Below are 14850 nucleotides of genomic sequence, written 5' to 3'. Positions count from 1 at the left end.
TAATAGCAGTATGTGTAAAGGAAGCTGGAAATATACAATGTGAAACCTTTTACTTGAAGTAAAGATGTGAACAATAGCTCAAACAAATGGAAGGGCCATAGGTAAGCCTGTGTGAAGTTTGACTATTTGAAAAGCATCTCTAATACTGCTTAAGAGCATAGGTAATGTGTTCCTCGTTGTTATTGATATGAAAGTAATTAACATGTATTACGTATATTTAGCCAACTATAACAACTATATCTTAAAACATACTTTTAACTTGTGTGTGGTAACCTGAGGCGGGAAGATGGACTCAGGGACAAAGGGCCATAAAGGGGATGTGTGTGTGCTGGCTGCAAGATGTGAAATAAGATCAGGAAACTTGTTGTTGAGAGCAAGTTCGTACCAGACACCAAAAGGTGTCTGGTCTTCGTCAAACTGAATGAGACTTTTTGTTTCCGGGTTTCTTCTGCTGTGTCGCACTGATTGGGTGCGACAGGCCATGTGTTGGTCTCTCCCAATAAGATGACCTCTGGGGGAAAGCAGGCACACACCTCCTCCTGTGTTTTAGTATGAAAGCCTGTGTTTTCCTTTGGTTCGCGCTCTTGTTTTTCACCGGCCGTTCCTGAGACCTGTCTCACACGGTGGTAGAACCTGAGCCCGGAGTACTCTGCAGAGTGCTTCGTGATTTCTTTGTATTTGTATTTTGTATCGTTACTGTTTATCATTAAAGCAAGATTATTGTTTAACTTGTATTCTGGTGTTTCTTAATCCCTTCCTTTTCCCGAATTCACCCAGCTTATCAAACGACACGCGGAGACGAGGTTGGTTTTCAACATCCTCCAAATCTCCAACATGACCCAACTCACTTTGTCAGAGGATGGATCGCAATGCCGGTGGCAGCGTCTTTGGCCAATAGGTGGTGCTCTGAATTATGTAATTTCCTGTACCGATTATACAATAAAATATTAATACATTTCCTATATTTTGACACGATAACTCTTTAATAACCTAAGTAGCCTACGGACAAAAACAAAAAAGTACACTGTAAAACCCAATGTTGCTCTTTAGTTATCATGACTCATTTTTACTTGTCAATACAACACAGATTTGTGCAAAAAGTCATTTTAACTTAAAATAATTAATTGATAACGTCTCAACCACATGGAAGTTGACTCAATTAAGACCCTTTGTTATGTTAACAAGATAAATCAAGTTGAGTCTAGTTGAGTTGACAAATGCACAAAAGTTATAGACTTGTGCGTCATCACGCTGTACGCTGTGTAGCACGTTTTGCGTCCTTCCCTGCTAAGCGCGCGCATTGTTCGGTGGATGGAACAACGCCAGAGACTGAATATACATCGTATTTTAACAAGGTGAGTGTAAATGTTATATTGATAGCTTACAAGTAATATTTAAGACATGTTTTACGTTTTTTAATTGGTTACATTATCGTCCGTGTTGCCCGTTTATTGAAAACGGAACAGCAAAACTTTGGGTGAAATTCACAGTGGGAATAGCTAACAGCTTAGCAGCCCGAGTTAGCTAGCTGCTAGCAAACAGCGCAGCCATTCCCTCCTGTTTGACTTGTTGATTAGTTTGTTTCCCAGACTTTTTAATTTAAATTACCCCCTGCCCAGTTTGGTGTGCGTATTGAGAATGTCTTTTTTATTTCATTAAAAAATTGTGTTCTTCAAACTTTTAATTGCTATAGTTAAAATGAGTTGCACGTGCACTAAATAGGCTATGAGTAAACCATGGTGGAGAATTTTTCGGACAACAGTTAATAGGATGCGTTTAATTTTTACTTATTATACACATATATATATACACATATATTTGTGTGTGTAGTTTTTTTCACATGCTGTTGCAATTGGTTGCAACAACTAGTAACGTTAGAAAAACTACAACACCACACCGGATCTAGCTAGACTGGAAACAAGACAATAGGCACGCCGTTTGGCAGCCGGCCAATAGTAGTAGGCTAGCGTTACGGTTCGAGTGAGTGGCGAGCGCGATACGACGAAATGGATGATAAAAAGATTCAGAGAAATGGCCCGCCTTGCACGCAAGTACTTAGCAGCACCGGCAACATCACTACCTTCTGAGAGGTTGTTTTCAGTGTCTGGGCATGTTGTGCAAAAGAAGCGAGCTTCACTGTTGTCTGAAAATGTCAACAGGCTTGTCTGTTTGAGTAGCTGGCTGAAAGCAAAGAAGTTGTAGGCTTACCTGTAAAGGTAAGCCTACAACTTCTTTGCTTTCAGCTTTCAGTTTTATTGGTTACCTAACTGTTACTGTTCATTGTTTCTGAAATACGTTTTCTGACTGCTATGTTCACAGCAAACTTTAGAAAAAGGAAATATTAAGCCATGGTTTAACTTTATAATTGTATTTTGTACTGCCCTGTTTGCATGTTGCTTCTAATAAAAGAAACATGTGCATAAAGCAAGCCAATCCACTTTTCCATGTTCATAAGAGCATTCAAATGAAAAAAAATTATGGGACAAAAATAAATCAAGGGACATTTAGAATAGATAAAATTGTGTGATTAATTGCGATTAATTGTGAGTTAACTATGACATTCATGCGATTAATCGCGATTAAATATTTTAATCGTTTGACAGCACTAATATATATAGCTTTGAGGAAAATATAACATGCTTATTAAACTACCATGTAATATCTCTGTCCTAATTCTTTCTTACTTTTCTTTTTCCAGGTGTACATGATCAAGATCCAAACGTGAATGCGGTGGATTTGTAAGTTTTGTACCTATTACTCAGGAAATCGCAAAAGAATAATTGAACATTATAGAGCCATTCATGGACATCATGGAAGAAATTGCCCTTTGCCCTGTATCTACAGTGACTGTCCGCTAGTTTTCCGATCACAGGAATCCCTTAATAAGCATTTAAGAGAACATGGACTTTCACATCATGGACCTGTTGGAGGGTTAAACCTTAAAATTAACTGTCAATTGTGTGACTTCAATTATCCAGTGACTATAAAACAGTACTTTGGTCATCTTGGGAAACATCTTAGAAACAGTTACCTGCCCTTTTAATCACTGTTCTCACGAAACAAGAAATTACACTACCTTTACTTCGCATAAAAGTCGTTTTCACAACAATGCCACACTACAAGACTTGAAATCTGAGCTTATTACTCAAACACATTTAGGCGTGGAACTTGTGGCTGATCAAGTGGTTTCAGATGTCAGTGATGCAGAATGTTCTGAGGATGAGATTGTAAATGAGCAGGAGGATACCTCTGATAAAGTTCAAGCAAGACTTGCGTCTTTACTTCTGCGATTGGAAACTGTTTTACATGTCTCAAAGACTGCAGTTCAGCAAATAGTTACAGAATTTAGGGATATTGGTGTTTTATTGAGTGAGGTAAACAAAAATACTCTTGATAAAGCATTAAGGCAGAATGGATGTACCATTGATGAAAACACTATAAATGTAGTAAAGGATACCTTGTGCCAGGCAAATCATTTTAGCTGTCTTTCAGAGGGTGGGTCTTTGTCAACTGACAAAAGGAGGTCATCTTTTTTCAAAGAAAACTTCAGTTTAATAAACCCAGTTGAATATGTTTTAGATTTTTCATCAAAAAAAACATTTGTTTATGTGCCAATCTTGCGTGTTCTTCAAGCGTTATTGAATAGGGGTGATGTAATTGACAGAGTTTTGGAAGAAAACCGAAAATCACCATCTGGCCAGTATAAGTCTTTTTTTGATGCATCGTACTGTAAAGAAAATCCACTTGTTAATGGTGAAGATCTAAGTATTTCTTTGGGCTTGTATATTGATGACTTTGAGATCTGTAACCCTTTAGGCACCTCAAGAAAGAAACATAAGCTGTGTGCAATCTATTGGATAATTGGCAATTTGCCTGTAAGAGACAGATCATCATTGTCTACTATATATCTGGCTGCCCTATGCAAAAGTCAAGATATTAAAACATTTGGTTATGGTCCAATTGTTCAACCACTGCTGAGAGACCTACAGTTGCTTGAAAAGGAAGGAATTTACATCGACAGGTTAGGAACCAGTGTCAGAGGCACAGTGCTATACATTTCATCAGATAATTTGGGGGCACATTCATTTGCTGGCTTTCAGGAGTCCTTTAATGTGGACAAGTTTTGCAGATTTTGCCTTGCAAGTCGAAAAGATATTCAAACTTGTTCTGTAAGAAGTGGGTCATTTGTATTGAGAACGATAGAGTCACATAACCTGAACCTGTCTGAGCTTAAAGAAAACACAAATTTGAAAAGTGTAAATGGTGTAAAACGTGAATGTGTTCTAAATGAACTACAATACTTTCATTGTATAACAGGGTTTCCACCTGACTTTTTGCACGACCTATTTGAAGGCATTGTACCCTTTGAGCTGTGTTTGTGTTTGAAAAAATTCATTGACAGGAAATATTTCACATTAGATCATTTAAATACTGCCATACAGTACTTCCCTTATAAGTACTCTGACAAAACCAATTGTCCTCAAAACATTTCTGTAAATTTTCATTTGTCTGGAACCATAGGAGGAAATGGCCACGAGAATTGGACTCTGTTAAGGTTGTTGCCATTAATTATTGGTGATGATGTCCCTGAAAATGATGATGCATGGTCTCTGATTCTGGAACTGAAAGACATTGTTGAAATCTTGGCATCGTCCGCTTTTACAGATGAAAGCATCTGTTACCTAGAAGCAAAGATCTTTGAACATAGGAAACTTTTAACAGATGTATTTCCTGATGTGAAACTCAAACCCAAACATCATTTTCTAGAGCATTATCCCCATCTGATTCGTTGCTTTGGACCTGTGGTTGACTTCTGGACATTTCGCTTCGAAGCAAAACACAGTTTTTTCAAGAAAGCTGTTCGTGATATTAATAACTTCAAGAACATTGTGTTGTCTCTGGCCAACAGACACCAGCTTATGTTGGCATACCATTTTGACATGCCTTGCCTGTTCAAGCCAGCAGTAGAAGTAGAGAGGACAACACACAATTCCCTTGAAAATGTGCCCCTCCCAGTCAAACTAGCTATTCAGCACAAATTCAGTCATCTGACCACTATATCACTTGCCACAACAGCCTTAATACATGGAACAAAATATGTAAAGGGGATGTTTGTATCATTTGGAAGCACAAGTGGACTCCCTGATTTCTGCCAAGTCCTGTACATTGTGATAGTGGACAACAAGGCATTTGTTGTTCTTCAACCTTTCTCTGGTTGTTACCTGGACCAATATAGATGTTATGAAGTTTGCAGTGCTGAGGATTCCCAACTGGTTGTGGTCGACCCTGCAGAGCTGAACCACTACGTCCCCCTGACAGCCTACGTGGTACAAGGCAGACTCCTGATTTCTCCCAAGGCATTCCTGCTACACTGAGGTAATCCTTTTGCTTATTTTCAGGATAATTTAAGTAATAATAATTGTCTTATAGGCCTTAGTTTCATTAACAACTCTACCTTATGTTCTATACTTTTATATAGTTCATTATTTTACTACCATTGTTTTTAAATAATAAAAAATAACCTTCTTTACATCTTAACAGGGTTTAAACAAAATCTTAAATTGATAGTCTACGGCAAGGCCACAACGCCTTGCATTGCACTCTCCTACAGCAAAACCCCATACTTAGTTGACTGAAGCCCCGTCCTTTTCCCATCTACACTAAATCTCTTCACCGAAAATAGCAGATCTACAAGCTCACAACAAGTCAGACATAGTGAGCTTGTAGATCTGTAATTTACACAGAATGTTCCCAATATTGGGATATAGGCCTCATGTGGTTAAATTACTTACTAGGTCGGGGTTCTACTATGACATGTGATCATTACTTTGCCTTGTTTATAAGAAAATGTATATTTGTTTTGTTCTTTTTAGATTCACCATGTTGCTGCGTGTCATCCTAACCGAAGAGGACATTCGGAGGGTCACCATTGAGAACATGCCCGACACGGTTGATGACCTGCACTTGATCCTCAAAAACAAGCTTGGATTGGAAGGAGTTTTGAGGGTACAATTTCAAGATCCAATGTTCAATAACGAGCTTTGCAACTTGAGTAACATGTCAGATCTCCCTAAAGATAAAGTGACTTTAAAAGTGTACAGTCATCCTCTTGAAGAACTCCAAGTTCATACAGAAGAACTTTATTATCATACAGACTCAACGTTGGACACTGCAAGCTTAACCACAACCCCTGAGTCGAGCCCCAGTCGAGTCCAGTCCACCTGCAGTCGTCACCTGCCTCAGTCATTTCAGATCCCTACTTTTGCGTTTGATACAGAGCTAAGGTTAAGGGAAGGAAATGAAGCCTTCCAGAAGGATGGAACCCTTCTTGATATCTCCAAATGCATGAAATCAGACATTTTGGAAAAAATAGCAGAAGCGGTTTATGCCTATAGCCCATACCCACAACATGAGGAATATGCTTTGGTGGCGCAAGCGCTCATCAAAAAACATCCATGTCTGAGGGAACCAGGGTCAGCCGCTGGATGGCACTGTTGGACGTTTAGTTTAAAGTTTAAAATGGGTAACTTCAGACAAAAGCTCCGAGAGGCTGGATGCCCAGAGCTCAAGATCAACTCACTCAACTCACGGTCATCCAGCACATCTGGGAAAAGAACTCTTAAGAGGGCTAGAAAATCAGAAGTCAACTTCTTGCCAGACATCCCGGAAGGAAAAACAAAACACTCCCTTGACGAAGAAAGGACAGCAATGCTCACAGAAATGAAGAAGAGGAAGGTTGATTGGAAGCAAATTCAAGCGATGATGACCAGCACCTTCTCTTTGCGGAGAAAGGAAATCTTAGAGGATGAGCCACCTGTGGCTGACATCAAAGATAAATGGCCAGCACTGTTCTCTGAACGTCAGGTAAAGTACTTCTCTATTTCAAATGTGATTGAGGAAGATCAGATTGGAGGCTGATTAAGAATAGAAAGATATGTTGTACACAATGGCTAATGTCTGCTGTCATGAAGATTATACAGTTATATACATACAGTATATCAGTGATATTGAATTTACAGCCAATCGCTCGGCTTGTTCTTTGCTTCTTTTATGCCTACTAGATTGAAGCAGAGTTTGCTCGCCTCACCACTGTTGACCTGAAAGGCTGCCTCTTCGCTGGTCTTGACAAGTATCTGCAGAGGTTCATTGATATCTACAAAGCCAAGCCTGGTGTGGTGGAGCTGAAGAAGCTGTTGACAACACTGGATAGTGATGTAAGTATGCTTACGTGATATTTTACACTGTTTTTCTGTTAAAAAAAGTTCTTATAGTAAATGTTACTATAGCGTTGGTTCAGTAACAGGCTTCTCCCAGTCCCTGTCTCTCCAGCTCTTTATAAACAGCAAATGTACTTTCACACGGGTCAATGGTGTCATCCAATTAGGAGAAAGAACCGCTTTATCAGCTTCAATTTTATAGTTTTCCAATTTTGTCTGCAGCTCTCACTCACACTCACACACACTTATCATTTATTTACTGTTAAATACTCTATTCTGATGTTATCTGACTGAAGCTGTTCCATTGGTTGTGTATTGTCTATTATTTTTAGTGTTCCAACCAATGGAAAAGGACCGTTGTGTTGATGGGGATCCCCCACTACCTCAAAGAGGTTTCGTCCAACTTTTACAAGAAAGTTCAGGTATATTTTATTTTATATTTATATTTTCCGTCAGTGCAGATCAGGCCCCCATTCTTACCCTTACTTGTACGTATCCTGTATTTTAGGACCTAAACAGTGGGTTGGGACCAATCATGAGTAAAAGGCCCTTTCTTTGTTTCCAATTTTCCTCAAAATATTTACTTCATTTTTGAGCGCTAACCGCTCCAACATGTGGCTTTGTGTGTATGTCCGTACCAGCATGGCCTCGATGGCGGTGTCCAAGCTTAGGAGTATAAATGAACTCATCGAAAGCACCGCTCATTTCACACTGGGTGGGGTTTTTTTTTTTTTTTTTTTAATAAAGCCCTTAGAAAATTAGGTTTTTAAGTACTCAACAGCTCATACTCTTTTTTTTTTTTTTTTTTGTGAAGTGTTGTGAGATTGTAGGTCAGCTATTTTCATTAGTTTGGGTCCCCGGGAGTGTGTCTTAAGATAAAAAGTTTAGGAACCACTGGTGTGTTTCATGCTTAATGCTGTTGTGGCCACAACAACAGAATCAATAAAGGTTTATTTTATCACGTTTTCCACTTTGTTTAGGCCACAGATGCTGAGGAGGACATGACAAGAGGAATGATGCTGGGCATCCTCATAGTGGCAGACGGGGATGATACTGTCAGTTTCGCAGTGGTCATCGAGGAAGAAATCATCTTTCCATCAGTCAGTGATTTTCCAACAGCTGTGTCACTGCTGATGGGTCTGCTCTACGCACTCAACATCGACTATCCCAAAGGCATAAGGTACACATTTGAAGTCATTCAGAAGGTGCTCATGGACATTGGTGGAGGCCATTGCACTGCTTTGGTTCATGGCTTGAGAAACAAACTCTTGAGGAAGACCATGTAAGCTTAAAGCAGAGTTTAAGCATTGACCCTGAACTTGATGGACATTGGAGGAGTCATGGACTGAGAAATGGACTCCCATTTAAGTTTGATTGTTGGAGAACTGCACACAGCAATATTGTGTATTGTTACATGGCTTGAGATACAGACTCTTGAGGAAGCCCGTGTAAGCTTAAGGCAGAGTGTAAATATTGATACTCAAGTAGAAAATGCAAGTTCAACTGAACAAACAAAATGTGAACTTGGTATGAGAAATGGACTCTATATTTTGTTATTTTGGTTAGACATCCTGTAGATTGTGTACTGCATTTGACAATTTAATGACTTGTGCAGGTTTACATGCCACTTTGGAAGGGCACACACTGTGGATTTGTTGGGATATTTACACTGGGGATTTTGGGTATAGCGACACAGTGTATTTGGAACACAGTAACACACAGTGTATTTGGGACACATAACACACGGTGTGGATTTATTTGGGGGACACAGTAACACACACGGTGTGTATTTATTTGGGGGGGACAGTAACACACACGGTGTGTATTTATTTGGGGGACAGTAACACACACAGTGTGGATTTGTTGCACTGAGGTTTTATCCACACTGTGTGAAACTTCAGTGTTTACTTAATCTTATTTGCGATGCATTATTTAGAATTGCACATGTTTTGATGCATTTTTTTTATTCTTTAGTTAATTGCTCTATTTGTAACTGGCTGCACATTGTTGAATGCCAACACGTTTGTTTAAGATGTCATCAAAATGAAAACTTAAATGTCGACTTAAATTTCTATAACTTGCAATGCAAAATATATTTGAGTATTGATGATTGCCTAAATAGGATGCATTAAATAATAGATAACACATCAAGTATTATGGTAGTATGATTAACTGCCCACAGTGAGATGGTAAGAAAGAACAAGGCAAGGCTATTAAAAAAAGCTTTCTGGTACAAATGTTCCATTTTGATGACATCATGTGTTGGTACTGTCTTAAAGGAGTAGTTCACCCAAAAAAGGGACTTATTTTCTATCAGTTACACACCCCATGAAGCCTTGAATTCATGGAGATTTATTTTTACTTTTGTTGGATTGGATCGTTGGATGGTTGGATTGTTGGATGATTGTCTTCTGATGCATTATTCTTGTTCCCAAAATTGTTTTTATTGAGACTCATCTGTTTTTATTAAAGATGCTTGAGTTGGATCTCAGTGTTTTTGGTTCATAAAGTTGTATCTTCAATAAAACAAGAAACATACTGGGCAGTATTTGTTGTTAAATTGTATTAGATGTCTGGGGTGAAAACTGCATTACATTTAAGCAGATAAACTCATTAGCATTGCAGTTAAATCAACCAAAAACTAAAGTAGTATTGACTTAAGGTTAAGTTATATCAACTAAAGGTATCAAGTTATATCAACTGAAGTTATCAAGTTATATCAACTAAAGGTATCAAGTTATATCAACTGAAGTTATCAAGTTATATCAACTAAAGCTATCAATTAGTGAAGTTATATCAACTTAAGTTATCAAGTTATATCAACTAAAGGTATCAAGTGCTGAAGTTAAATTAACTAAAGTTATCAAGTTATATCAACTAAAGCTATCAAGTTAGACAAACTAAAGTTGGAGTTGAGTCCAATAGCAATATTTATTTGAGTTAACTCAATTGTCTTTGTTGTCTTGACGTAAAATTCTTTCGCAGCATGGATACGCAAATATTTAAGTTGAAACAACAAGTTGGGTCTTACAGTGTATATATTGCCTTATAAAATGCAGAAAAGTTTAAACATCTAACATGATAATAATAAATAAAAAATAATGATATCTTAAACCAACATAAATAAAATGGAAAATTAACCGACAACAACAATTTAACATAAATAAAACAACGATTAAAACAAGGATAAGTTGGACTCAATGTTGTGTAAAGTACCCGTTATGGTTAAAAAAAATATATATATTTTTTGAAAATAATACAGCTTCCAGCTGCCCGAGACACGAAGAGGAGACACGAACAATTCTTCCACTTGAAATGCGTTTAAACTGTGTCAGAGAGATGTTTAATCGGTTCATTTTAATTGGTTAATAATTGGTGTTTAATACTGGCAACTTCTAATTGTTGGGGGGGGGCCGCGTTCGATCCAGTTTCAATTCCGTAAACTTGGCGCACTGCCACTCCAACATCCAATCCCGACTTGAAGTTTAATCACGGGTACTGTAGTCCTAATCCTAAACAATAGCTGGGGATTATGGGTAGTGTAGTGTCTTCGGCCATCCTAAACTCGATGATGCTCGAAATGTCCCTTATAGGCCTACGTCTGTTTCCGGTTATTTTTGTTTTGAAATTCAGTTCCTGAAGGATGGCAAAAAAGCCCGAGATTATAGAATTAAACAAATAAATAAAAACAAAGATAATTGTGTGTTATTGTTGACTAAATAACAGTGTGCTATTTTGAAAAGAATAACAAATTAGAAGGAAAAATGAGCCCTATTTATTTTCCTCACAGACAGCAACAAAAGTCCGAAATGATACGATTTTAAATAAAAGCAATAATCGTGGCTTGATATTGAGTAAGAACATGTTTTTATGAACCACACAGCTTCCGGTCTTTCTATAACACGTAATGCCGTGAGACTACCAACAGAAATACATTGCTTTTAAAATCGTGCCGTGCAACACGAAAAAAAAGGGGAAAGACTACAAATAGAAATACATTGCTTTTAAAATCGTGCTGTGCAACACGAAAAAAAGGGGGAAATCGTGTTGGTGAACACGAATCAATAGATTAAAAATCGTGTTGGTGAACACGAAATGCCGTGAGACTGGGTTGGGAGAGCGTGTGTGCGTGTGTGAGAGTGTAGGTGTGTGTGTACACGTGAAAGAGCGAGAAGAGAGGGAGAGAGGATATGTGCTACAAGTACGTATACGACATACTTTTATAAAAGTCGAATGAGACAAAGAATTTAACTTCACTGGCGTATTATTTTAGTTTTAAATCCATCACTTAAGTCTACCCATAGCCCTACTTGTTTAAAAAAAAAATGTGTATGCATTCATAATACAGAAAAGGCAATTAGCAAAGGGGAGAGTAGGGGGGGTGACAGGGCCACGTAAACCAACGAACACTGCTGGGCTGTAATCCAACCAGACCTATTGGTTCTCACCTCCTACTGTTCTTATATTCTTACCTAATTAAACAGGAGCATACTTAATGGAGGGGGCCGCTAACTTTCCCTCACATGCAAAACGCTTACAGTAGGTTTGTTGATGCTATGCACTCAGAGCTAGAAACTGTAACTACAAGGATTACTTCAGCTGAAGGAGAGCTGGATGCTTTGAAAAATAGCACTAAGAAAGATACTACCGTTCTTTCCACCGTTCAAGAAAAGATGCTGGGTTTCGAACAGAAGATAGCGGATCTTGAGGACCGTAATAGGAGGTGCAACATTCGGGTTTATGGTCTACGCGAGGACGCGGAGGGTGACGCCCCGGTGCAGTTTCTGGAACGCATGATACCCACTTGGTTCCCCGCTCTGAAGCTACTTAAACCTGAAATAGAGCGTGCCCACAGAATCTTCCGTGGCGGTTCCTACGGAGGGAGAACGGCCCCGGGCTTTTATCTTCTGCTGGTACATTCTCCGTTAGCTTACGAGCTCCCCGTTTGAGCAGTCATGCATATGGGCTGATCTTGTCCTAGATTGGTATTTCTACGATCATTTCCCTAGGAGAATTGTGCGAAAACGCGCTTAAAACGCAAATCTTTCAAAATGGCCAACTTTATGGGGGGCTGGGATAATGGAAGCAATTTTGAAATATGTCCACAATTTTCATGAGGAATGTCTGTACCAAGATTCGGGTAGCTCGGAGAAACTATTCATGGGTACCAAGTACGTCATTTCCGGAATGCTCGCCGCCATCTTTGTCACCGACTGACAGTTTGTTAACACTCGTCATGGCAGCAAACACAGCGCATTTAAACGGGAAAGAGAGAGATATTTGTTAAAGAAGGCGATTATTGGATGCGATCCCTATTTTTTACCCCCAACTGTATTTTGTTTATTGAATTCGGCTAAGTGTCTTCCCCAACTTACTTTTCCCGACATATATATTTATCTTGTTCACAATCCATCTCCATTCACCGGACAGAGCCTGAAGGCTTTTAAGAGCACAGATGCATATCAATACGCCGTTGCCGGGTGGGTGAACGACACCAAGATATGGCATGTGGAGAAGACACACCTACATGTGATCACAGCGAAGGTAAGTAATTTAACAACAATCATAAACCGTGTTATTATAGTTGTATTTATGTCTACAGTGATGATGTTAGCTTGCTAGCCAGTTGCTAGCAAATGGTATTTCTAGCTAACATCATAACTCCAGCTGGCAGCTAGCTATATTGTTTTAAAGCAACATACTCTTCTTTCAATGACAAATTAATTCTTATTTTTTTCTACATAAGCAAGAGGTCCATGTTTATTTCACGATTCTCTGTAACTTGCACTATTGTTATATTTCGCAATGCTCTATCTTTATTTGTTTTTTTATGTCTTAAGGATATTGTATGTTGTACTGTAGCCTACTTTTGGAGCAGCCTGGGACTTCAGATATTAAATGCCAATCTGCGCTGTAGCTATTGTATTTTACAATAAACCTTTGAATCTTACATTTGTACAAGCTCAAGAGAGTTTAGCTTTTATATGACAAAATTAATGTACTGCATTTTTCACTTAGCAGGTCAATCATTCCCAGGCTTTGAACAGCAAACCAACATCTCCATGGATTGTGGTGCAGGAGGACGGGACAGTGGTGATGGCGCAATGTACATGCATGGCAGGGTTAGGAGAGGTTTGTTCCCACGCAGCAGCACTTATTTGTACAGTTTTGGCTGCTGTTGAGAAGAGAGAAAACCTTGCACAGAGAAGCCATGCACATGGACACAGCCAAGCACTAAAATGGTGAAGTATGATGAGGTGTCTAACATCTTCGCCATTAAAGAACAAGTTCAAACCGAAGACCTGTTTCAGCACATGAGACCATCTGCTGATGATTTCAAGCTATTCTGTGAACAACTCCACCAAAGTGAAGAACAAGAGACAAAGCCCAAGAAAAGTGCTATCCTGTTGGTCATTGAAGGCCATTCCCACAGATACACGCCAAAGACTGTACAACTGGATCTGCCAACACCCCTTACCAGTCTGTATCAAAGCAGCAGACTTGTACTGGATTTGCCTGCACTGCTAGAGGAGGGTGCCAAAGTCTTTGAGGAGCTGAATCTCACACCAGAGCAGGTAAGAAGTAGAAATGACTTACGGTCAAATAAAAGCGTGTCACAATGCTAAATCCTAAACATCACTATATTCATTAAGAATAACTTCACTGCTTTCTGATAATTACAGCTCTTTTGATAGTTCAATTCTTTTTGAGTGTTTGTTAGTTGAGGAGAAGACCAGAAAACAGAGTAGGTCGAGGGTCTGGTTTGAGCAGAGAGCAGGGAGAGTTACTGCGTCATCCTTCCATGAGGCAGCCAAGACAGAGAGCTCTTCGTCTTTGATTAAAAGAGTTTGCTATCCTCGCTCCTCTCAGTTTTCCACTGAAGCGACCAGGTATATATACATTTAGGCAGCAAGACTAAATCATTCATTCTTTCCACTACTTCATCATGAATAAATACAATAATTGAGTAACTGGATATTATGAGGGTAAAACAAGATATTAACATTCTAATAACAGTATTTTAGGGACTTTTTAAAGTGATGAGTTTTTTTCCAAAATAACATGTTCTTTTCCTCAGATGGGGTTTACAAAACGAGGACACTGCCAATAAGTCTTACCTGGTGGCTATGCAAGATCACCATGAAGACATCAATGTCGCAGCATCAGGGCTCATCCTCAACCCAGAGCTGCCATGGATTGGTGCATCCCCAGATGGTCTCGTGACCTTTGCTTGCCATGAGCCTGGCATTTTAGAAATAAAGTGTCCTTTCAGCGCTAAAGATCGCAGTCTACTTGAATGCACCAAAGACTCGCGGTTCTGCCTGACCGTCCCTGAGCGAGGTGTGATGAGCCTAAAGCTGAATCACAGCTATATGTATCAAGTGCAGGCACAAATGCGTGTCGCAGAGGTAATGTTCTGTGATTTTGTTGTGTGGACACCTCAATAACTTTTTTAACAGCGCATCATGTTTGATGGCGCATTTTTTGATTCTGCACATTCAATGGTGGTAAACGTGCCACGCTTCTCCTCCACTGCAACCTCTGACAAAACATCTGAGGGACATTAAGAAGCTGACAATAAATAAGCTCTTCTTGTCAGACACTGGTCTTTTTCTTTTGTCTTCATAGTCAG

The 14850-nt window shown here is 39.1% G+C and overlaps 2 protein-coding genes across 6 annotated transcripts; both read left to right on the top strand.

The window, feature by feature from the left end:
• The first annotated feature begins 1024 nt into the window (after nucleotides 1–1024).
• On the top strand, nucleotides 1025–9703 carry LOC307032527 (sterile alpha motif domain-containing protein 3-like). 3 transcript variants are annotated; one of them, XM_079670568.1, is made up of 7 exons: nucleotides 1025–1355; nucleotides 2699–2738; nucleotides 5237–5376; nucleotides 5874–6006; nucleotides 7062–7214; nucleotides 7550–7639; nucleotides 8198–9703. In XM_079670568.1, the coding sequence occupies exons 4-7, from the start codon at nucleotides 5881–5883 to the stop codon at nucleotides 8501–8503; spliced, it is 675 nt and encodes a 224-aa protein (XP_079526694.1). In that variant the 5' UTR covers nucleotides 1025–1355; nucleotides 2699–2738; nucleotides 5237–5376; nucleotides 5874–5880; the 3' UTR covers nucleotides 8504–9703. The 3 variants fall into 3 exon arrangements, with proteins under 3 accessions (XP_079526694.1, XP_079526693.1, XP_079526692.1); XM_079670567.1 differs by lacking the exons at nucleotides 1025–1355; nucleotides 2699–2738; nucleotides 5237–5376 and having other exon boundaries at nucleotides 5766–6006; XM_079670566.1 differs by lacking the exons at nucleotides 1025–1355; nucleotides 2699–2738; nucleotides 5237–5376; nucleotides 5874–6006 and adding an exon at nucleotides 6486–6864.
• A 2705-nt stretch (nucleotides 9704–12408) lies between these two features.
• Nucleotides 12409–14834, top strand: LOC307032542 (uncharacterized protein). Of its 3 annotated transcripts, none has more exons than XM_079670595.1 (4): nucleotides 12409–12761; nucleotides 13239–13792; nucleotides 13929–14107; nucleotides 14296–14834. In XM_079670595.1, the coding sequence occupies exons 2-4, from the start codon at nucleotides 13457–13459 to the stop codon at nucleotides 14663–14665; spliced, it is 885 nt and encodes a 294-aa protein (XP_079526721.1). In that variant the 5' UTR covers nucleotides 12409–12761; nucleotides 13239–13456; the 3' UTR covers nucleotides 14666–14834. The 3 variants fall into 3 exon arrangements, 2 of the variants coding, with proteins under 2 accessions (XP_079526721.1, XP_079526720.1); XM_079670594.1 differs by having other exon boundaries at nucleotides 13236–13792; XR_013806295.1 differs by lacking the exon at nucleotides 13929–14107 and having other exon boundaries at nucleotides 13236–13792; nucleotides 14296–14831.
• The last annotated feature ends 16 nt before the right edge of the window (nucleotides 14835–14850 follow it).

The sequence above is a fragment of the Notothenia rossii genome (genome assembly GCF_949606895.1).
Source record: "Notothenia rossii genome assembly, chromosome: 1".
In the NCBI taxonomy this organism is placed as follows: domain Eukaryota; kingdom Metazoa; phylum Chordata; class Actinopteri; order Perciformes; family Nototheniidae; genus Notothenia; species Notothenia rossii.
The sequence above is the reverse complement of the archived record's forward strand: the minus strand, read 5'-3'. Positions and strand labels throughout refer to the sequence as shown.

Coding starts and splice junctions, on each gene's coding strand:
- LOC307032527 (XM_079670566.1), top strand. CDS start 6,520: ATGGGTAACTTCAGACAAAAGCTCCGAGAGGCTGGATGCCCAGAGCTC. Junction 6,865..7,061: donor CACTGTTCTCTGAACGTCAG/GTAAAGTACTTC, acceptor TATGCCTACTAG/ATTGAAGCAGAGTTTGCTCG. Junction 7,640..8,197: donor ACTTTTACAAGAAAGTTCAG/GTATATTTTATT, acceptor CACTTTGTTTAG/GCCACAGATGCTGAGGAGGA.
- LOC307032542 (XM_079670595.1), top strand. CDS start 13,457: ATGGTGAAGTATGATGAGGTGTCTAACATCTTCGCCATTAAAGAACAA. Junction 13,793..13,928: donor TGAATCTCACACCAGAGCAG/GTAAGAAGTAGA, acceptor ATTCTTTTTGAG/TGTTTGTTAGTTGAGGAGAA. Junction 14,108..14,295: donor TTTTCCACTGAAGCGACCAG/GTATATATACAT, acceptor TCTTTTCCTCAG/ATGGGGTTTACAAAACGAGG.